This window comes from Diceros bicornis, chromosome 4, assembly GCF_020826845.1.
Source record: "Diceros bicornis minor isolate mBicDic1 chromosome 4, mDicBic1.mat.cur, whole genome shotgun sequence".
In the NCBI taxonomy this organism is placed as follows: Eukaryota; Metazoa; Chordata; class Mammalia; order Perissodactyla; family Rhinocerotidae; genus Diceros; species Diceros bicornis.
Genome location: NC_080743.1, coordinates 69802842 through 69827264, shown reverse-complemented (window position 1 = coordinate 69827264; position 24423 = coordinate 69802842). Strand labels below are relative to the sequence as shown.

At 40.2% G+C, this 24423-nt stretch overlaps 1 protein-coding gene across 1 annotated transcript in view; it reads left to right on the top strand.

Moving 5' to 3' along the window:
- Positions 1-24423, top strand: part of RGS5 (regulator of G protein signaling 5) — a 49439-nt gene that overhangs the window by 7727 nt on the left and 17289 nt on the right. The window contains exon 2 of the mRNA XM_058539710.1: positions 18706-18816. Within this exon, the coding sequence (XP_058395693.1) occupies positions 18706-18816 (111 nt within the window). The remainder of the gene's footprint in view (positions 1-18705; positions 18817-24423) is intronic.

Sequence of the window (24423 nt, the reverse complement as noted above, 5' to 3'; positions counted from 1 at the left end):
AGAAGGAAAAAGTGTAGCAAGGATCCGGCCCCCCTGACCTTGCGGGTATGGTGCCATTGACTACTTTCATACTATGTCACATTTTTCTCCAGTCAGTGGAAACGGTGGCCCACTCATGCCCTTCTCAATATTGCCCAGAAGAAGACATTCTTTGCCTTAACAGTGAAAGTGTTTCCATCCTTTTTTTTTTTGTGAGGAAGATCAGCCCTGAGCTAACATCTGTGCTAATCCTCCTCTTTTTGCTGAGGAAGACCGGCTCTGAGCTAACATCTGTTGTCAATCCTCCTCATTTTTTCCCCCAAAGCCCCAGTAGATAGTTGTATGTCATAGTTGCACATCCTTCTAGTTGCTGTATGTGGGACGCGGCCTCAGCATGGCCGGAGAAGCAGTGCGTCAGTGTGCGCCCGGATCTGAACCCAGGCCGCCAGTAGTGGAGCGCGCGCACTTAACCACTAAGCCACGGGGCCGGCCCCAAAGTTTCCATTCCTGAGGGCTGGAATGAGAAGGGTGAATCAGGGTTTCTTGGCCTTTACCTAATTAATCAATTTTCACTTACCGGCTGAGTAGATGCTGTTGTACTGAGAATTCTTGAAGCCATGGAGGTTGCTTCTAATTGCGTGAATTCATGTCAGGCACATATATGCACAGCAACTGCAATTTCCAACCAGAATAAGGACATACCTCTAAAGGGTTGCCTCTAGACCAGGCATAAGAAACTGGATCTTTCCTGGAAAATCTGCAGGTGTGGTCAACCTAATTATAGGATGCATGTACCATCAACACAGCTTATGTACTGTGACTTCGGGCTCATTCACCCTGACCATAGCGTTCCTGGAAAGTCCAGAGAGGCTATTTCTTTGCAAAGCATTCTATTCAGTTGCCAGGTCAAGATATAATCTGGCCTGACATTTTTTCTCCTTCTAAAAGGAAATATTTCGGAGTTGAAAGGCTTCAGCCAAGCTGTCTTTGAGTGCTTTGGACAGTAGATACCTGATAATCATGCTGGCTTCGTGAAGAGCAAATGAGGCTAAGACCGTTATTCTGTATTCTACATGTTTTCCTTTCTCCTTTCCAACCTTTTCTCCAGACGTTTCTCAAAACAACACTACCCCATCTTAATCTTAATCAGATCCTTACAACTCTACATTCTAGAAAGATGTTGGAACTATCATATTAGAGTCAGAGGAAGAGACGCAGGATGAAATAAAATACTTGAAAAATGTGAAGCGCTCCACTCAGTAAGTGCTTATTATTGGTAGTGAAGTGTGTGGAGCTGTTTTGGTCAAGCTACTACTTTTTGACATTTTTTTTGTGCAGACATCTGTTTCTTGATGAGGCACTTGTCTGTGGGGATTCAGGAAGTTTCAAGAATCAAGATGTTCCATTAACAAAGTAGTTTGTTGTATTTTGTCAACTTATTTTAAGTGATAGTTTATAAGAGATACCTAAGTCAACGGGAGCCTGGGACTGAATGACCTGTGCACTTTGGGACAAGGTCAACAATGCAGATCCCACTGAAGACTTTCTCAGAGGAGCCTGTTATCTAAGGACCGGTGCTAGTGCTTTCTGGATGACACGCTTCCAGAATCTTAGACTTCGTTTCTGAATCCCCAAGTCCAAAACAAGTATGTCACCTGAATACACACATGCATGCATGTGCACACACACACACCCCCACACACTCCTGATACTTTTATGACTTAGATAAAAGATGGATGGTTTGTTGAAATCCATGCAGACAAACTAAAAGAGAAGCAGAGCCTGGTAGAGGGAAGCAATTTTTCTTTCACAAAGGTGAATGTAGATTGATGGGGATTTTTTCCTTCTTAGGCAAATACGTGTCTTCTACCTTCAGAGTTTGCATTTTACACTTTCTCCTTTAGCTAGCCATGTTGAGGGAAAAAACTCTCTGTAAATCGGGGTTTTTTCAAAATTCTCATCTGAATGTTCAAAAAGCCTTTAAAAAATTTTTAAATTGTCTTCTAACTTTTCTCTTCCATATCCACTAAGAATAGCTTAACCTTTGTCTTCCTTTCTGGTCCAGACAGGGCCCTGATGTCTGTAGATATGCTGAAATGGGAGTGTGGATGGCTGGACTGCAGCAATGGGAAAGGAATGTGTAACTTTCATTAGCTACTCATGGAACACATTTTGTTAAGTGGATAGTGGCTTTAGAGCATGAAAAAGACAACAGCAAAGACAACTGACAATTTTGACAGTCTAGAAGTGAGCGCCTAGCACAATCTTGATCATTCAAAGTCACACAATAAAAGTCTAATGGCTCGAGAGATTCTGCTCCTTGAGATGAGATATGATCTTTTCTCCTCTTTTCTCTAATATGACCAGCTTAGAATCACAGACTGAGAATAGGATCAGGGTCACAGACCAAATCCTTCTTTCATAGGTGAGGAAACTGGTCCAAACTGTTATGGTGACTTGGCCAAGATCACATAGCTAGTTAGAGTTGGAGCTAATTCAAAGTCTGTGGATTTCCGTATTACCTTCATTTTATTTTATCTGATGAACTTTAATTTATGAATTTTGTGTGTCTTCTCTTTTAAAATATTTATTCTCCCAGAGACACCATCTTTTAAAAGATTTTGATTACCCAAAGAAACTAGTCTTTAAGGAAAAATGATTTTTTTTTCCATTTCTGTTTACCAGATGCACATAGCTGCCAATTAGAATGTCTGAACAGCATGAGACAGGCTGTATTGCATAGTAATTAAGAGCCCAGGGGCTGAAATGAGATGGATTTGACTCCTCCCACTGTCATTTACTAGGTGATTTTGGGCAAATCACCTAACTTCTCTGTGACTCAGTTTTCCCATCTGCAAGATGGGGATAATATTTATACCTCCCTCATGGGATTGTTATGAACCCGAAATAAGGTTATGCATTGTATGTGTTGAGTAAACCATTTACATCACGGGAAATGCGTGCTTTCTCTTAGAGTGTGATTTTTCGTAGTTGTCTTCACGTTGGGAGATCCTTGGAGCCAAGTCTCAGAATGGGGCAAGAACAGGGTACTGGAAAGCAACCAAAACTAAATGAGACAATCCCCCCTCCCCACGTCCCCTTCTTCTTCTGTGCCTATTTCTGTGCCTTGCAGACTGTTCTTCTGTCATCGTCTGTGAAAATTGCTCAGGGGCAGGCCATATCTCAAGGGTTTGACTAGATACTTTTCCACTTAGAAGATACTGCTCTTCCCTTCTTTTTTCTGTGTGATGTTCCTGCTTCCCCACGTTCTCAGGTCTTTTTTCCCTTGCTGTGTTTTATATCCGATGGTCTCCTATCAGCTGTGACTTGCATTTGCAATAGTAAAATTGCATTTGCTTTTGTCTAAGACCTCTCATGTCTTCAGTCTCAGGGAGGGTGTTCAGCCCAAAGACTCCTGCTGTGCGTCCTCTTGGGGCACTGGGGCATCCGCGTGGTTCCTGGACCTTGATCTCTAACGTAGTAACTCCTGTGTCAGCAACCACACAATTTGGGGAATCCCCACTCTTCAGTTCTTGATGTGTGAGTGCCACAAGGCAGACTGCATTGCTCCCTGGGAGGAAAATGAGAGAATATTCTAAGAATGCTGGAGAAAAGTCTCCAGGATTATGACCCTGTGACATATGCATGGACCTCGAAAGCTTCTTTGGAAGTTTTAGTAAATGTATTAGAAAGATGTGGGCTTCCATAGTAAACTTTGGGAAGGCTCCCTGGGAAGCTGGCGGAAAGACAGGAAGAGAGCATCTGTTTTAGGATCCAAACCAATACCCTCTCCAGGGTTCAAGCCAAATTGTACAGTTCCAAATTTCAACCCTTCTGGAAAGCTTTCTCTATTTCTCCCTCAAGGAGAAGTTAACCTTGCATCCTTTGAACTCTCACAGAATTTTTTCTTTAAAAGAATTTCTTTTTTTAGGAAGATTGGCCCTGTGCTAACATCTGTTGCCAATCTTCCTCTTTTTCTTTTTTTCTCCTCAAAGCCCCAGTACATAGTTGTATATCATAGTTGTAGAGCTGTAGCTCTTCTACGTGGGATGCCACCTTAGCATGACTTAATGAGCGGTGAGTAGGTCCGCACCCAGGGTCTGAACCAGCGAACTCCAGACTGCTGAAGCGGAACGCCAGAACTTAACCACTACGCCCCCGGGCCGGCTCCCTCACAAAATTTTTTAATCTTCCTTGTATTTCATATCACTTCTAACCCTACTTTCCTCAGATTCAGCTTTGGTTAGATATTTGATATTATCTAATTTAATGCTTATCCTAACCCTGCAAGGTAGATAATATCAACATCACTATTTTACCAATGAAGAAGCACACATCATTTAAAGGTCTGGCCCAAGATGCGCCTGTGTTCTGGTGTGCTAATGTCAACTCTAGGGCTTATTCCACCATATCATAGCTGCATCTCGATAAAACTATGTAGATCTATCTTCTTTATAAAATGGAAGCTACTTGAAATCAGGAACAATCTCTTAATAATTTTGTAAAACCTTCCCATATTATCTAGTACATGCCTGACAAACAGTGGTTGTTCTATTAGAGTCTGATAAGTGAATGAATATAGAAATGAATGTATGAATCCATAAATAGTTCTTGAAAATAGAAATCTTGAGAATAATAAGGTGTTATTACGATATTTGGAGCAGGGGAGAAGAGATGATTTGAATTCTAATTCTATGCTTCAGACAAGAAACAGTCCCTTTTCTTTTTGTAGGGAAGATCAGCCCTGAGCTAACATCCATGCCAATCCTCCTCTTTTTGCTGAGGAAGACTGGCCCTGGGCTAACATCTGTGCCTCTCTTCCTCTACTTTATGTGGGACGCCGCCACAGCATGGCCCGACAAGTAGTGCGTTGGCGCGCACCTGGGATCCGAACCCGGGACGCCAGCAGCAGAGCGCGGGCACTTAACCGCTACGCTACAGGGCCACCCCCAAGAAACAGTCCTTTTATTCCTCATTGTTATGTCATTATTTTGCTCCATAAGCCCTTTTAATAACTTGGCAAAGATGAATGTTGACCAAGTGTCTGATTATTTGAGGTAATGAATTTGTATCTATTACATAAATTCATTGTGAGAGGACACATTAAGTTCTGGGAGCTGCAGTTTTATTAATGATGTAATACATGTTAATGTTGATTAAGGTCTCAGTAAATTTTGCTGTGCTCCTCTTTCCTTCCCTCCTTCTCCATACCCTTTATTACCACTTTTATTTCCTTCTTTTGTAATATATAAAACAAGTCAAATAAAGTAAGGGCCATGTACAACTAGAAAGTTTCAGACTATGATGTCCCTCTTCATAATTTGAAGCAGAATGACATGGAGATGCTCAAAGGCTGTGGGCCTCACCAGTGTTGAGAGCTCTCATGGGAATGCCTTCTGACCCCTCCACCCTTGGAACTCAAAATAAACCATAAATCTCTGTCTTCCTCAACTTGAGAACCATTTTCCCACTGTTCATTATCTGGCTTCCAAATTGAATTACCAAAAGTCCAGAAATCCTGCCAACAATATTTTGAATAAGATGGGGAATTGAAGGTCAAAGAGAAATAAACTACTTCCATCCTGTCTGTCTTGTCCCTCCGCTGTCTCCTTCGTTACCCTCAATAACCTACTCTGAGCAATGAGTATGTCAGAGACGGGCCATAAAAGCATGGGAAATATCTCAATTTCCACGGGAATCCTTGGGTAGGGAATATCCAGTGCTTAGGAAAAACAATACTTTTTTTATTTTTATTTTTAAATAGCAGCACAAAGGGGGGTCATATTCCAATGTAACAATGAGTTGCACTAAGCAGCAGCAGAGGCTACCAAATTTGCTTTCTGGGTCACTCCATAGGAGTGTTCTCCAGCAATGCATCTTATGTGTGCTTTCAGAATTAATAGCATTATTCTAAGGTGGAGAACTTCTGAAAGGAGTGTATCTTGCAGGTCAGTCAAACAGATCTTTGTTGAGCATATTTTATTCTATTCAGTTTTGTTCTGTTCCATTCCATTCTATTCTATACATTCATTCATTTATTCATTCATTCAATAAACATTTACTAACCAACACCCATGTGTAAGATGCTCTGATAGGGATAGTAGGACAAATATAAGAGAACAGTATTAATTCTAGGTCACATTTATAGAACATTTACTATGTGCCAAATGCTAGTTTAAACGCTTGAATGCATTAACTTATTTAGCTTCATGACATATGTATGAGGCAGGAATTACATTACCACCATTTTGCGTAGAAAAATGGAGGCTTGGAATTTAAGTAACTTGCCCAAAGTCACTCAGCTGCTAAGTAAGAGTTGGAATATAAACCCAAGCAGTGTGAACTCATGCTCTTATCCTCTATACCATCCTAGGAGTTAAAGCAACTTTAAAGTACTTAGCTATTTTCAAGATGCTCTGGGAGACCAAGGAAGTAAGATATATGGTACCCACCCTCAAGGAGCTTGCTATCTCACTGGGAGTGCATACATATAGATCTCTTAGATATACATTTATGAGAAACTAGAGAAATTGGGTGAAAATGTGCTGCCCATAACTTTAGCAGAAGGAATGCATTCTACCCTTGCTCTGTAAATTATTAGAGCTCTTGGAAAAGTCTTTTAATTTCTATAAACCTCAGTTTTTCTACTTTTAAAATGGGGGGTGGGGTACAAATTAAAAGCTCTCTAGGGCCGGCCCCATGGCCTAGTGGTTAAGTTTGGTGTGCTCTGCTTCGGTGGCCCAGGTTCAGGTCCCAGGTGTGGACCTACACCACTCATATGCAGCCATGCTATGACAGCAACCCACACACAAAACAGAAGAAGATTGGCACAGATGTTAGCTCAGGGTGACTCTTCCTCAGAAAAAAAAAAAGCTCTCTAACATCCCCGAAATGTGCCTCTATTTTGTGATTTTATTCTAGAGAGGAGAGAAAGCAGTCTAGGTTGGAGTAGTTACACATGTTTTAGGAAAAGAGTGAGACTTCTTCTGCCCCTAGAGTATTCAAAGAGTTTTAAATTGCCATGTGGGTGGAGGGAGAGGGAGGTGGTGTGCTTGGGAGATAATGAGGAGACCAACGGGACTAGATATACAAGTGGTTGTAGGGCATCATGGGGAAAAAGGTTAGAAATGGAGACCTTTCGAAGCCAGAAAGTGGTTTGGAATTGACATGGTAGATCAGAGGTTCTCAAAGTGTAGTCCTGGACCAGAGATGTAAATTCTCCAGCCCGCCTCAGACCTCATGAATCAGAAACTCTGGGATGGGGTTCAGCAATCCATGTTTTAACCAGATCTCCAGGTGATTGGGGTGCATATTCAAGTTTGAGAACAATCGTGGTAGATAGTAGAGAACCATTACACGTGAGTAGGAAATTTGTTTCTGACAGGCTGGTCTGACAGTGAGTGCAGAATGTACTGAAGTAGGAAGAGGGCAACAGTAAGGTGCGATGTCACAGTAATTCACGCCTGGAGAAGGGGGCTACATTTAGGTATGGAGAAAAAAGGGCACATTTAAAAAAGTTTTCTAGGAAGACAGAACATCATTTGTGACAGATTAGCTATCGGGAATGAAGAAGACAGTTTAATATGAATCAGAGAATTTATAAATTATGAGAATAAGGAGAATCTTATAGTTACAGATAAAACGGGATGTTGGGAAGGAGGGTTGAATAAAAAGGAATACATTGTACCATTCACAGGTAATTTAACATCTCAGGTTCTCGGTTTCTCCTTTATATACTGAAGATGTTGAATGTGATAGTCTTGAGATCTTTGTTTAGAACAGCTGGAGGGGGGAAATTACAGGTTTTCTCACTAAACTTGTTTCCTTCCTTCCTCTTTCTTTCCTTTTTTTGACTGAAGACAAGAGTGCTCAAATGACTGACTTGATCACCCAGCAAATGAGTGATTGAGTTGAAAATAGGGTTTAGTCAAGGGCAAACGTTACTCTGTTGCACTTTCTTCATGAAGTTTCCTTCCAATTGTTGTATTCCATGTTGAGAGTTGTCATTTTTTTCTGTGAATAAGCCAGACATTTTCCTTCATTGGCACGGGATTTTCTCTAAGTAATAATAGTAATAATAATAATAAACTCTGCCACTTAGGGAGCGCATGGTAAATGTGCTACTCATTAACATAGGTGCTTCACGTATGGTAATTCATTTTATCAGAAGAACCTTAAGAGGCAGGTGCCATTATTATCTCCATTTTGCCGATGAGAAAACTGAGGTGACGTAAGGTTAAGAAACTTGCCAGAAGTCACACGTGTGGTAAGATGTATCTTGGCTGTTTGGCTCCAACATCCATGCCCTTAACCACTATGCATTCTGTCTCTTGTCTTTTAGGAAAAAAAGCTTAGTTTTGTCATTAATTGGATTTTCTAGGTAAGAGCTCAATGCTCCACTTCACTTTCTCTCTAGGAACAGCCTTTTTGACATGTATCCTAGCTGCTCTGCAAAGTCTTCCATTTATATAACCTGAGACAGGAGTGTTGTCGTAGTTGGGAGCTGGACATTTTCTCTGCCAAGTGCAGGGAAGAGATTTAACACAATTCAACATGTTGCTTGTGACTGTAATAATGGAATTGAGATCTGGAAAGTATCTTGTGAAATCATCTGGACAGATCCAGGTGGTCATATGACTTAGTTATCCAAAACAGCTGGTTGCTTGTCTTTTCTTAATGACTTTTCTTCAGCAATGGAAACTCTGCCACATTTAGTTCACTGTTTCCATGGTTTCATCGCCATATGGTTGGTAAGTTCTCCTGAACACTTCCTGGTTTTTTTGTGGGTGCTTTTTCACACTTATAGGTTGCTGGTTCTTGAATAATTTTTACGTGGATGCATCATTATTTATGTCCTTCTAGTTTGAAGCTTCACAGTGCCTTGGAGCCACACCAGGGCCCCTTGCTTGGGTCTGGGTACCATCTTCAGTGAATCTGAGAGCTTTGGTGCTAGGGGTCAAGTCTCATTATGGGCACCATATATCTGTCCTCCTCTGTGGTGCTGCCACCTCCCTGGAGTCCTGCAGAGGGGTGGCAGGGAAGGGTGGCAGGGGAGTGTGGGGGTTCAATTGGTTATAGAACCCTAAACCACAGTCCTCTGACCTTGTCTTGGGGATTCTGTTTCCCCTCTCTATTTTTCTGCTTCTTCCTTTACCACTCATCAAATCAGTCCCTCTCATTGGGAACAAGCCAGCATATCTCCCCAGGGAGTTTAGGGTCTTGGAAAACAAAGGCAGAAATGGGCTACTACTTTCAATTACCATCTGCTTTTGGACTTACAACACAACTCCCTCAGAGGTAAAGAAGCACAAACACCTAGCTACCTTCTTGAAAGTAAGAGGAAAAACCATATGTAGAGAAAAACATGAATGAACACCTCAATAAATTAATATTTTATTTAGGTTATTATTATTATCTTTAAGAGTTGCCACACATCACCTGTTTTCTGCCTGTGTGCTGTGAGAAGGAGTGATCTCTTGACCATAGGTGAAGTCCTAGATTCAGGGATCCTATGATTAAAATGAAAGTCTGATGACCTCACATTTGGATATATCAGAGATCTGGGGAGACAGAGTATGCTTCTCCCCCAGGTGAGTGAGGAAGAGGATGCATCATTAAATAGGGCCAGGCTCTATCAACCCACCCAAGTCCTGTCTGCATTTGACCAACAGGGAGCAAACAAGGGTGCTGCAAAGATGGACCTTAACACACAGCTTCGAAGTGGGTCAAGGCCTCCTCACTTTCTTAGTCACCGCTTTGCAGTCCAGTACCTTCCTGTCTTTTAACACCTAGCTTTCCTCCTATTTTCCCCAGGGTAGAGTCACCAGAAATTGCTTGTGACTTTTCCTAATTCGCTCACTTCGGTATCTTTGCTACTTCACCAAGAAGGTAGTGTTTAAGGCATGAAGTTTGTTCATCCAAACAAGAGTAAATGAGCTTCATGCAATCAAATATTAGTATCCCAGAAGTGAAAGGAGACTGCTACAAACTGTAATTGTAGGTGGTATGAGTGTTAAACAAATAGAGGTGAAGATGATGATGATAATGATGATGATGATGATGACGATGATGATGATGATGATGATGATGACGACGACAACGATGATGATGATGATGATGGCTACCCTGTATTCCAGGCACTGGGCTAACTTTTACACGCATATTCTCATGCATTCCTAACAGAAACTTTTTACAGCATCTAATAATGTCATCCTCATTTTAAAGATGATAGAACTGAGGCCAAGAAATATTATATAACTTGTATAACATCACACAGATAGTAAGTGGCTATTGAAAACCAGCCTAAGACATTTTATTCATGTCCAACTCTTAGGTTCTTTCTGTTAGATAACTGTAGCTATTAAAGATTAGTGGTGGATGATGGTTAGTTATTTCTCTACAACTTCACTACCAGCTTATGAAAGTAAGACCACCATACAAATAGTGAAACCCAATTGTGCCATACTTATTTAGACAAACAGTTATCAACAAGCTGGTGCAAAATGTTTGTACAACTTGTCCTATAATCTCAGCAAAGTCCTCATTCTTTGTGGTCTGACTACAACCTGTGGAAAAGGTTCACTCAGACAATAATAATCTGAGGTGGGATTCTGATAGCCTTGTAGTTGGTATCAGACAAGAATCAAGGCCTAGATATAGGACTATTTAGGGATCAATCCACACGCACCATCTTGTGACTACAGAGAGCCCATTATCTAACGAACAAACCTACACGTAGAATCTCATTTCTAACGCATTCTGCTAATTGGCAAAGCATCTGGTGTTGATCTCAATAAGGACCGCTAAGACACCTACAGCAGCCAACTCTGGAGTGTGGTCTTTCTAAAAAGCTTGTCGACCACCAATGTGATGTGAAATCCTGATTAGGGCAACTAGCTGACACTAACGTGTACCTCCATAGTGTCACACGGTAGCAATTACCACCAGCTAAAATTTTTCATTTCATTGTTTTGATTTCTTGTTTCGTGTTTGTCTTACTCAACTAAAATATAAAGTCCACAAGAGGGTCTTGTCTTTTTGTTTTACTGGAGATTTCAAGACCTATAATAAATGAGCAAGAGGAGAAGCTACTGAGGCCAATCTTTTCTATCTCTACTATGATCCTATGAAATAAAGTCAGCTTATTTAAATAAGTACCCTTTTCAACTCCCTAGTCTTTTACTGCAGATTGCCTGTGAGCAGCCCTGATGACAAGTTAATCTGGGGTAGCTGAGGTAAGAGCTTGAACACAAGGCAGGTGTTGTCAGGTGTTGTCAATAAGAGAACTTATTGAAGGGTTAGAAGATATCAAGAGTTGAAAGATTATAATAGATCAATGTGCCTGCTGTGGACACATTTGATACAACCGACATGGTCAATTCCATTACTTCAGCCATCCTATGGTTTGACATGGCTTGTTATATAATTAATCACTAATATGAGTGAAAGCCTAAAGCACTGCCAGGGAATAATTCAATTGTGTTTGGAAACAGAGCTGTCATTTCTGGAGTTATATCATAATACATTAATACCATATATTCTTCAGCATTTTCTTCATTTTCTATCATTTTGACCACTGAGTAATATTTCATATTAAATAACCATAGTCATTTTCCATGATGTATTATATGTTAATATATAAATCAGGTAAGAAAATAAATATACACATTAACATAATATTACATTACATTAGTTGACCACTCTCATATTCTGTTAAAACATAAGCAATGAGTGGATTTTCTTGAGTTCACACTGAAGTAGGTTAATTCAGGAAAATGGCAGATGCTAAACTGAGTCATTCCCTTTCCACCAAAATGACCGGGCACTGCCTTCTCCCTGTGCTTGATAGTCTATCTTGATTTTAAGGGGCCATGTGCAGAGGATCCTGGGGAGTTGAAAATTTCGGTTCCAGAATTGACCTGATTTTCCACTGATATTTCCTTATACTCTACTAAGGGTTTTCACCATCACTTATTAACCCCTGTCTCTCATGAGCCATCTACGAGTAACAGACTCCATTCATCTCAAGTTTTAAATGAGCAGCCAACAAGAAGGCTTTTCCAGTCTTCAACCAAATGGATCCTTCCAGATGGGTCCAGCGCAGTGAGCACACACCCTCTGGGCTCCTTTCTTTCTATCAGCCTCTGCTTCGGTTCTGTCTACGTGGTTCAGATCTCAACCGCAGGAACTCAGAAGAGCTCATTTCTTCCCTTGCCTCTCAGATCCGGCTGACACGGTACTCTCCAGCTGTGGAGACTGGTTGCTAACAAATGTTTTAGAAACTTTTATTTATCCTTCCTGGGTATTTATTACATTTTTAGGAGCCAAGAAAGGGCATGTCCTTTTTACTCATGAAGAAATAAGCTTTGTGGTGTTTCTCAGAAGGCTGCAGCCTGGAGCAGATCTGCTCCCTAGTTACTCCTTCACTGATGGTCACACCTTCCCACGGCCAGCAGGGGGCATCTGCAACACAGATTTAAGTTGGATTGAATTTCATTTGGAGCGTCCTTGACGTGGGACGTATTGGGATACCTCTTTTAGAAATGTATTGTAGGGGCTGGCCCCGTGGCTTAGCGGTTAAGTGGTCGTGCTCTGCTACTAGTGGCCCGAGTTCGGATCCCGGGCGCGCACTGACGCACGGCTTCTCTGGCCATGCTGAGGCGGGGTCCCTCATACAGCAACTAGAAGGATGTGCAATATGACATACAACTATCTACTGGGGCTTTGGGGGAAAAAAAAAATGGAGGAGGATTGGCAATAGATGTTAGCTCAGAGCCAGTCTTCCTCAGCAAAAAGAGGAGGATTAGCGTGGATGTTAGCTCAGGGCTGATCTTCCTCATAAAAAAAGAAAAGAGAAATGTATTGTAAAATCCCTGTCCTGTACTTCCCAACTTTCCTCCTGTTGTCTTCTTTCTTGACTGTGCCTGACATATGTCTAGAGTCTAGAAAGAAACCTGCCTGTGGTCGCCAAAAAAGTCTCCCAACCACAGCACGAGTCTAACCCTCAGGGCTGCTTCTGTTGGTTTTAAGTCCTGATAAATTATGGTCTCCTAATGGAGCCTGATCAGACTGTTAGTGATTGTAATTACCCTCCTTGCCTCTTCTCATCAGAGTATGTCCTATCTGGTGTGAGACACTGAATGAGCATGCTCAGTTTGAGCCCCAGTTGTCTATTTTCAACAAGAAATTGAATTCAATCACTTTGGAGTCCTTGTAGTCATTTAATGGCTTTACCCCTCCCCAGTTAATAAATTAGAGACATCCTAGTCCTTGATGACTTGTTCTTTGCCATACTCCAATATTTCACCTACCCCACCCCAAAATACAGTTTTACTATAACCTAGCAATTCAATTCGTTCATTCATTTATTGATTCGTCAATTTATGTGACAAATCTTTGAGTGCCTATTAAGTGCCATGCCCTTGGCTACGTGCCGAGACTGGAATTGTGAACAAAGATATTGACCTCGCTCTTGGGGACCTAACATTCTAATGGGAGAGATAGACAATATGCAAATAAATATACAGAGATATGAATGAAAATTGATAAGGGCCATGAAGGAAAAATACAGACGGCTCTGAGAATAGAGTAGGAGCAGCTGTTAGAGCAGGTCTCCCATTACACTATCTTCATTTTATCGCATTAGTATACATCTGAGATCCTTGAGGTTAGAGCTTATGTTCTTTTATCAGTATATCCTTTTGTCGCTGACTATAAAAATATCTAGCATATAGTTTACGTGTTCATGTCCTATATTCAGTTGTTTCAAGTGTCTCTGAGGCGAGGAACATCTTTGTAACCCTTGAAACGTGGCACAAGACATTATATATACAGATCTTCCCCAACTTAAGCTGGAGTTACGTCCCAATAAACCTATCCTAAGTTGAAAATATCGTAAGTCAAAAATGCATTTAATACACCTTCCCTACCAAACATCATAGCCGAACCCAGCCTAACTTAAACGTGCTCAGAACGCTTACTTGGCCTACAGTTGGGAAAAATCGTCTAATCCAAAGCCTATTTTATAATGAAGTTTTGAATATCTCATTTAATTTATTGAATATTGTACTGAATGTGAAAAACGGAATCGTTGGATGGGTATAGAAGGGTTGTAAGTGTATCGGTTGTTCACCCTCATGATCGCGTGGCGGACTGCGAGCCGTGGCTCCCTGAGGCTGCCCAGCATCACAAGAGAGGATCATGCTGCATATCACTAGCCCAGGAAAAGATCCAAATTTAAAATTTGAAGTATGGTTTCTACCAAATGCGTATTGCTTTCGCACTGTCGTAAAGTTTAAAAATTGTAAGTCGAACCATCGTGACTTGGGGACCATCTGCAGTTGGTTTTTGATCAATTTTACTTGCATATAAGTGTATTTTTAAAAATTCAGCCATATTTCTGTTTAAGTGATTGCTTGTACTATTTTCCACACTTATGCACCTTAAGGTAATAACTTTCACTCAATTCACTCATTAACAGGAAGGATGGAGGTGGCCCCAGCCCTTTTGAAATTTGATTTCCCGGCCAGCATACCCACACAGGGCACAGATTGAAAACTGCACAACCCTACAATTATTCAAACCCTTTTCAGTTCAAAATCACTAATGTGAGTCACCTAGAGAAAGAATTATCTTCCTCTGAACCTTTAATTAAAATTTCACCCAGGCATTTCCAATTGATTTTATTTCAAAACAAGTTTTTCTTTGTAAAACAGAATAACAAGGTGGGAGGTGACATGAGAGAAGATAAAACTGCTTCTTGTTAACAAGCATTAATGTGATGTAGTCAGGAAAAATGACTAGGAGGAGGTCAAGAAGAGCAAGAGACTGAGTTGAAATTGTAAACACATCAGAAAGTTTTCTTCTCTGGGTGGGGTTGTTTTTGACATTGATACATTCAAGTTTATTTTGAAAGGAGAAAATAAAATGGTAGGTTTGAGCTTTTGTTTTGTTTGATTTTCCATTTGGTTTGTTTCATTTCCATATTTGTATGTGTGGCTACGGTGGGGAGGAAAAAGAAAGAGGGAAGGAAACAGTATTCCAGGAACTCTTGAAGAGAAAAACAAATGTAGTAACACTGTTTATCCTTGTAGAAAGAGTAAAATGTTTCAAGTGGTTTCCACTTCAGCATCTGTTCACTCTTCAGCCTTGAAACTTTTCCGTTTTATAAGAAGAGATGCAATATTATTCGTTCTCTGTATTGTCTCAAACTCCTAATTAAACCAAATGGACTTAGAAATTTCTATACCCTAATGTTTTAATGTCCTATAATTGAGCCAGGAATTGAAGTCAGAAAGAAGTGTTTTCCAAAGCACAGCATTTCCTTTCTCCCTTACATCCTGAAGGCAAAAATGAGGAAAATAGTAATCAGATGTTCTGGTATGTTTGTCTACTCTGGGGAAATGGAATATGATTTTCTATAGGCAACGTTATAAATGGCAGTTGATTTCTAGATCATCTGACAAAAAAACCTATTTAAGCAGTGATATAGATAAAATTGTACAAGGGTTCTGATTCATTCTGGTTTTAAAAGGCTTTTGTGGGATGTCTTGAGAATTTAACCATTTATAGATAGTTTTTTTAGGGAAAATGCATCCTGAAAGAGTTAGCAAAAGAATATTTTGAAACAGATTGAGTTTATAAAATAAGATGCCATCTCTTTCTATAGAGACAGTCTTTAAAGGCACCTTTCAACAGTTTTACCTCTTTTTTGTTTTCATACCAAATTTGCTGTGGGCTGGGTACTGTATAGAGGCTCCTCCGTCATCCATGCCTTCATCAGGAAGGGGAGGCAGAGCGAGCAGGCTTTGTTTAACATGGCTTTCTCCTCTCCCTAATCACACTTCACACTCAAGAAATACAGAGCCACTTTTGCATCTCTTCGAACAATATGCACATTCCCCTCTTCCTGCCTGGAAGGCCCATCCTTTTCTCATCTTTCTCGCTAACTGCTGCCTCTTCTGAGAAAGCCCCCTGACTCGCCCTCGTGGACGTTGTGTCCTCCGCCGGTGCTCTGCTGCTGTCTGAACATCCTCTCCTTGAATAGCTCCTTGTGATTGTTTACAAGTTTGAGACCTCCATAGGCTATAAGCACCTTGAAGGCAAGGACCAAACCCTGTGAGAGTTTGTATGTTCACTGTGTACTGCTGACACAGTAAACATGATCAATGAGTAAATTCGTCATGAATAAACAAAGTTTAAAAATACTCAACTCGTTGGTTCTGATTACCCTTTCATGTCCAACTTATTCTTTCACCAGGCAATCACACACAAATATCTCTCTGCCTTTTACAAAGACAAATGGCTCAGATGGAGCAAAAGAGAGAAATTAAAAAGAGACAGAAGTTGGCAGGGGAAAAAAAGCAAAACAAAAACCTCAAGAACCAAACAAATAAAAAACCAAGAATATGAGAACTGTTTATTAGATAATCTTTATCTAAATAACAGTGAGTGAACTATTGGGTCAAGATTGCAACTGAAAAAAAATGCTGCGTGCCTTCCCCTTATGGGCTGGAAGTTAGGGCCATATGGAGCCAGAAGGAGAGGTATCATAGATGAAGTTCTTCAAGAGCTGGGTGTGACCTGACCCCCAAAATGGACCTGCTGTCCATTTCTGGCTGTAGTACTATACACTAGCCAGCAGAGGGTGGCCACAAATATTGGATGCACACCCCCCTATATTATTTTCTTCATATTTCAGATAAATATAAAATTGGCGATTCTTGTCTCCAGAGAAAGAATATGCAAGGTAGTGGGTGTAGTAATTCTTAGTAACTTGTGGGAAATTTTCTGGATGTTTTAATTTGGCACCTGAAGCTAGAGAACATGGGTTGAGTTTGGTTGGAAAAATGATTGCGCAGTTAGAACTAAATGAAAAGGCAGGATTATATGCCAAATGCTGTGCTAAGTGATTCACATGCATTAGCATATTTAATCATTACAAAAAATTCTATGAGGATGTTCTATTTTATTAGTCCCAATTTCTAGGGGAAAAAATAGATAATTTAAGCAAGTTGCAGAGCTTAGAATCAAAATGACACTTATTCTTATTCTCATGTTTTATATAAGCTCCCTCAGCAGAACAGTCCCATTTCAGCCGTATGCTGTGCTGGGCTGAGCCTGATCTGCTGTAGTGGGACTCTAGTTGGCTTCCGGCAGAGGGTCCTAGGGAAAGAATGGAAGCAGAAAGAAATGAAAAGGAAAGACATTGTAGAGGTGACTAATTCTAAATCTTTGCCTCAAAATCATATTTATGATACTAGAGGAAACTATGATATGATTCAATAATTATAGTTTTTTTTGTAAGTTATACAGTGCGTTTCCTTACCTTTTTCTCCCTAATATCCATAATTGCTAATCTTACGCATTTTATTTAAATTATCTCATCACTGTCTCCATATGAATGGCTGACGAAAGTGTGTTTATAGTAGCAAAACCCTTTCTGGCCACAATATGAGACCCATCACCACTCTTTAAGTCTTTGGTTATGATCCACATTGACTGGGAGATAAATGTTAGCAGATTTGTGAGGAATAAAATCAAGATATTTTTAGTTCACTTTGGCAAATATTTTTGAATGTTGACTACGTTGCCAAGCATTGTGCTATGTACAGGAGGTAAAAGGTATTTAAGACTCAATTTCCACCTTCAAAGAGTTCTCATACCCAGCTTGGAAAACAGACACATAAATCAATAACCATAATGCAATATGATAAACTCTATCTTAAAAGCATGTGTAAAGTGCCAAGGTGACAGTGAAAGGATAGCTTTTTGGGTCTCCCAGTATACAATGGCTTGTTGTATGGACTAACGTTTAAGATTTGCTTGGTGCTTTTTGAATTCAGACTCATGATGAAATAATGGGTAACTTAGAAGGTTAGTTTTGAAACTGGGCATGAAAACGGTTGCATCCTATGATGGAAGAGGGCTCAGAATTCTGTCCACATCTACTCAATAAAATGTTGAAGGTAGAAAGGAGTAGTATAATGCCACTATAGTCATCCCATTGGCAATTAATACTCATCTGTCGAAGGCTCGCTGCATGTAACATACTCCAATAGCTATGATGGAACGATGGGCGAGGGATTGGGAGAAAAATCAGATCCATATAAATGAAGAATGCTTTATAGAGAAGAAAATCATCAAGCAGAATAATTTAGTTTTATAGCTGAAAATGGCTGAAGAAAACATCTAGGTTAACTCTGTCATTTTACAGATAAGGGAACTGAGCTCTGGTGGGAAAAAATGATTATTTTTTCAAATGTTATACATCTAATTACTGGCGGAACTGGGATCAGAGACCTCAGAAGACTGGTAGGCAATGCAGTAAGTAGTTCCTTCTGTGAATTCTAGAGTCAGAAGTCCCATCTCCACCACGCACTGGCAGGGTTATCTTAAGTAAGTTATTTAAACTCTCTGTCATTTAGTGTCTTCATTTGTAAAATGAGAATAATACTATAGTATCTGCCATATATAAAATGAAAGAATACATATAAAACAATAATTAAGATTAAAATGATATAATGCACATTAACCAGGGACATAACAAAAGCTTAACAAATGTTTCTTGGCATTCATGTGTCGCAATTTCTACATTAGTATTCTTTCTGCCACAACAGTGAAATGGGGTTTTGTTCATTTTTGTTTCTCTGACACAGAAAGAAATCTCTTTTTTAGATTTGTATGCTCATGTGGTGTTTCCATTTCCCTTTACATCTCTTCTTTCAGGGCCAAGGAGATTAAGATCAAGTTGGGAATTCTTCTCCAGAAGCCAGACTCGGCTATTGACCTTGTCATTCCATATAATGAGAAGCCGGAGAAACCAGCCAAGACCCAGAAGTGAGTCGCGAATATGGATTCCTCTCCTTTTCCTCTAGACGATGCCTATTTTTCAAGTGTGTAGCACCATCCCTCATCTGTAGAACTCCCCCCTTCAATTACCCATTGAGGATCATAAGAGCCCTTAGAGAGTTGGTTTGTAAATAAGCTTTTTTTTGTTGTTGACTCTCCTATGTCTGGAGTATAATATCGTATACTGGCAGGATACTTAAAAAATAAAGACAAGGCCCTGCCGTGGGACCTTGTTGGAGAGACAGATCATACCTTATAACATAGCACCAGCCACCTCATCAGTTATTTACCACACAGAAGTGTGGTAAAAAGTATCCGTTCACTTGCTGCCCTGGGGTCAGGTAACTGTTCCTGATCCAATTAATTACCATCACTGGACCCTCATCTGCTAAGGGACTATCCAAGGCTGCTTCCTCAGCAGGGAGCTACAAGTAAGAACATTTCCCTCAGGAAGATGCTAAGACCAAGGCAGACAATTTAAGTCTAATAGTTTCTTCTCCAAGATATTGTCCCTTCAAGGTCCAACAGAGGAACAGAAGACTTCCTCAATGGAGGAATGAGTACTCGACCAGCTATTTTCTATGTAAGGCACATCAAGTAATTTTTCCCCCAATCCATGAATTAATATTCCTGACTGGACTTCTACAGTCCTCCCTCCCTTTTCCCCTACCTCCCCCAACACACTTCTGTCAATTTAGGCATGGAGGGAAACTACAATTCTAAAGATTCGAGATGTTATGGCTGCGAATCCAGCTCATAATTGGCTCTACTTTAACTTAATAACACTACTCACGGCATTCTCATTGTTCCCCTAGCTACATAGCCTGTCATTGCCTAGACAAATACACTCCATTTTCCTTTTAAAATAGAGATACCCATAAAAATCAAGAAAGGGAAGTGGGACGAAGAGAAGCCAAAAGTATTCAAACTCGTGCACTCTACCATCTAAAAGCTTTGAGGAGATCACAGAAATGTGGTAAAAATACGGGAATCCCTTTTAACCTCCATTTCTTTTTAAATTTAACATTTGTATAAATTGGCCAATCTTTTCTTTGTCCAAATGACCTTCAACTTAATATAGCTAGATTGGTTAGGAGATAGAGAGATGGGTTATTCTTTTTTAATCTTTTTCCATCAGCCTAAGTGGATATTTTCATTCTCCTCCTTTTATTACTTCAAAGTGATCCCAAACCGGAAGTGAGGCATAATTGAGTTTTCTGCATTTAGAAAGGGGAAGTTAATGCAATGTGGAGTGGCAGGCACCAGGCACTAGTAGAAAGAAGAACCACATTTTACAGCAGCAACAGATCAAACAGTCTATTTTGAAGTAAACAATGTGGTGGTTATTGATCTGTTGGAATTAACTTTAAAAAATAAATATAGTACTACATTTCCTGCTTTGATTCTCTGCTTTAATATCCCACACAGACACTTGAACTATTTTGGCTTAACAGGGATTCAGAGAGAAGCAATTTTGGAAGAAATCCTGGGGCTGACATTTATTGGATTATTTTCTTCTATTGTCTTCCATCCTCTTTCTTATTCCAGAAGTTTGAATTGTTTTGGAAAAAATCCTTTGTATCTCTAGAGAATATTTGTGCGTCTCTACTGCATTTTTAACAGTGACCACTACAAAGCTTTCCCACCCTCTTCCAAACCCCTAACCCCATTCCACCTCCTCACGTTTGGCAAATTTCCGTGCCTTGTAACTAACAGGAAAAGACTGTTCTGCATGGGCTCGATCAATCTCTCTTCTCCCCACTTTAAAATTTCTCTGTATTTTTTACCCATGTTCTTCTCTCAGAGAAGAAAATAAACCTCAGAGAAGAAAATAAACCTTCCCTGGACTGAAGGTATTTGTAATCCCTCTCATCTTTTAAAAAAAGCAATCCCTTTTTAAAAAAAGCATTTCCTATTTTTTAATATATTTTTGTTCTTCTCATTAGGAAAAAAAAAAAATCTAACCATCGAAAAAAATCCAGAAAAGTCGCCTGTATCGCTACTGTGCAAAGCCAGCTTGTGTTACCATTTTAGTATTCTTCACTGCTCTTTTTCCCTCTGGACCCTCTTCCACCAGGAACAAACAAGTACCCGTGCTCCACTCTGAAAATACTCTCTCAGCCCCTCACGCCATCGACTCCCACCCCTTTCTCTTGCTTTCCTTGGATAACTCTAGAAATGGAAAGCCACTGCTTCTAGTTTCTTCTTTAACTCCTTCCTGTCAGGTTTAAATCTTCCAACCTCTGTGAAACTGTCAGCACTGAGGCCTCACCCTTGACTTGTCAGCAGCATTTGACTCTGCTCACCCGTTGGCCTCCTTAAAACTCTCTTCCTTATCTCCTAACTTTGTATTCTCCTCCTGCTTCTCTCTCTCCAAGGGCTCCCACTTTTTCCCAGCCTCTGTATGTAAGGTTCTGCTGTAGGTCCTCATAATAAGCAATAAACATATTAGTAAACCACATAAATTTAGTTTGTGATAACTCTTATCATGGCTTATAATATAATCAATTGCAAAATGCTCAGGAGCTGATATAGATATTCTTATAGTTTATTTTATAACCTAGATGTCCCTTTTCGCCCTATGTCAATAATTTTCCTTTTTTTTTTCTGGTGAAGAAGACTGGCCCTGGGCTAACATCTGTTGCCAATCCTCCTCTTTTTGCTTGAGGAAGATTGGCCCTGAGCTAATATCTGTGGCAGTCTTCCTCTATTTTGTATGTGGGTTGCCGCCACAGCATGGCGGCTGACGAGTGGTGTATGTCTGTGCCCAGGAACCGAACCCACGAACCAAAGCTGAGTGTGCTGAACTTAACCACTACACCAGCAGGCCAGCCCCCTGGTGTCAATAATTTTTAACTACATTTTCGTTGTTGTTGTTTTTACCACTTTATAACCCTAGAATGACCTCTTACATATAAACAGTACCTAACCCGTACACAATGAACAGTTACAAAGTATAAAGTACACATACTCTGGCCTGGTAAACTGCAGAGTGAGGGTTGTTGTGAGGATTAAAGATGTATGTACCATGTTTGGCCCACAGGTAGACATCAAAAAGTAGCAGGTTTTTCTCTGCATCCCCATCCATGGTGCTCAGGTCACTGTTGGCGGTTTGGTAAGGGCTCAATAAATGTTCGTGGACTTAAGACTGGTTGTGAGTGGACTGTAGTGCAGGGAAGGAAGAGAGAGCAGAGCAGGCACTACAAATGCCAATAAATAACTTGAATTTCACTTTCCTTGGTGAGAGCAAGATCATGTGAAGAGTGTTTAAATATATGCCAGGGACTGTGTAGATTAAAAAAAAGAAAGGAAAGAAAACCACGGGTGCTTAGAGAGGTTAAAATACTTCCCCGTGGTCACAGCTAGTAAGTGTCAGAGTTGCCAATAGCTGTAGTAATGGTTCATGGTGCTAAAATTTCTGAACTCTAAAGTTTTGGGTTATTTGTGATTTTCATCAACCCAGACTAACTCTGGGCAAATTTAATCATTATTAATTTTTGCATTAATTTATTGCACACATTTATTGCAGGGTAGATTAATGCTGCAGGGGATGAGCCATAGGACAGGGTGATGGGAAAAGCTCTTCATGACTAACAAGCTATACCTTTAGGCAGTAAGTGCATCGTTGCCATGTAAGAGGTTCAACGATTAAATGTGGCAAGAGTACAGTGAAGGGACAGAGCGCTTCAGCCGAGATGGTCACCTCCTGGACCAGGTGGCATTTACATTGGGCATTATGGAGCACAGTTAATCATCCCCATAAATGTTTATCTTGCTTCTTATTTGTGCTGGCTTCCTCCTCCTCCCCTCACACCCACACACAGAGACTCCATGCCCACCCTCTGTGGTCAGGTATGACCTTGAAAACCAGGAAACTTATTGGTCATTTAGATCTGCATCTATCTTGTTTCCAAAGAAGTCAGACTTAATGAGGGCTGGCACATTCTGAGAATCAGGACAGGATGAACCTGTGTTGCCTCCTAGGCTGGTAATCACAACGCTGGGCTTCATGCTGTGGGGGATGCGTCCTGCTTGCCTGTGTCCTTGAATCAATTCGGACTAATTTAACCTGCAGGTGGGCTCTGCACATGTCCTTTTCAGGAATTTAATCTTGGTTGTGATGTGCTGCTGCTGTTGACCATTAGTCTGGTTCTAACAAGACCATTTGGGACAAATTGGATCTGGTAACATGCTTAAGTTTGGTGCACCTGGTCCTGTCATTTCTTCTTCCTGTGTTCCTCTATACTAAGCAGAGGAAATGGGGTGAGGGAAGGTCATTTCATTTTATGAGAATATTTATAAAATCAGAATGAGATTCAGTGAGTGAACCAGGCCTTCCCCTGGAGCCGAGCCAGTTTCTTCTGTCCAATAATTTGATGTCCTGCTGTTTATGTCGACAATCAATAGAGACTTGGTGGGTGTCTGTCACATGCAAAACATTGCACCCACTGTAGTGAAGAAATTAAGATGCGTAAGGCCTTTTGCTAAAAATGTAGCTATCAAATAATATATGCAAAGGAAAATTCCTCAATATGAGCTAATATAGAAGAGCCAAAAGGATTTACTGACCCCTAGAAAACAGATCCTTCTCTGGTTGGAAATAAAATCAGCCAGAAAAATATAAGGAAATACTTGTAATTTCTTCTTCATGTCATTTCTCCTTGCTATGCTACTTTCTACTAACCAGACAAAAAGGAGAGGGAGGCAAGGTAGTTCACTTATTAAAAATAAATTTCCAAGGAATTAGGGTTGAGTTTTTAATCTATGATACCTATGTTTCCAGCCAGGAAAAAAGAAATCACTGAAGATTATTTCACCAAGTTTGTTACTCTCATTTTTGGCATGTTTGACCTTCAAACAGTCAAAACATAAAACTTTATGAAAAATCATATAATTAAGACTTCGAATCTGTACATGTTCTGCAATGAGCCATAAGGAAGTGACAGAATTATTCACAGTACTTTAGCCAGAAAATCTACTGCCATCTTGGACTCCTTACGTAAACAAAGTGAGGCTGAATCTGGGCTTGGACAGCAAAATGAAACGTAGAAGCAGCAATCGTCTTATCAACCTCAGCAGCTAATCTGAATAATTAAGACCCCAAGATATTATTTTTTAAAAACAAGAAGCAGGAATTATCATGGATTTTCTGAAGGGTAGCTAAAACAAGTTAAGAGCTGAAGAAATTACCATTCAGGAAAAACACCTTCATTGGCCTTAATATTCTAATAAATGCCTTGTTAGTCTGTCTTGATTTGACAATGAAGAACTCATATCCTAATGCAAGAATTAGAGCTAAGTGAGCCCTGGGACACTTTTTTCCCAGACAACACCAGCTCGACTTGATATAATCCTGCTGTGAGAGAAAAATTAGTGGTTAAAATGAAATAACTGCAGGGTTTCTACATAAATAAATGTTAAAATAAAAACAGTTTACGGGGACATTATATGTTGGCTATTACCTTCTCCTTTTGAGTCGGAATTTAGAACGTTGGTGTACAACATTCCTCTTCATGATTTACTACCCACTTTTCTTCTCAGGAAGAGTACATCTTTAAAAAAAATATTAGCCCATCCTAATTAGGCAAGAAAAAA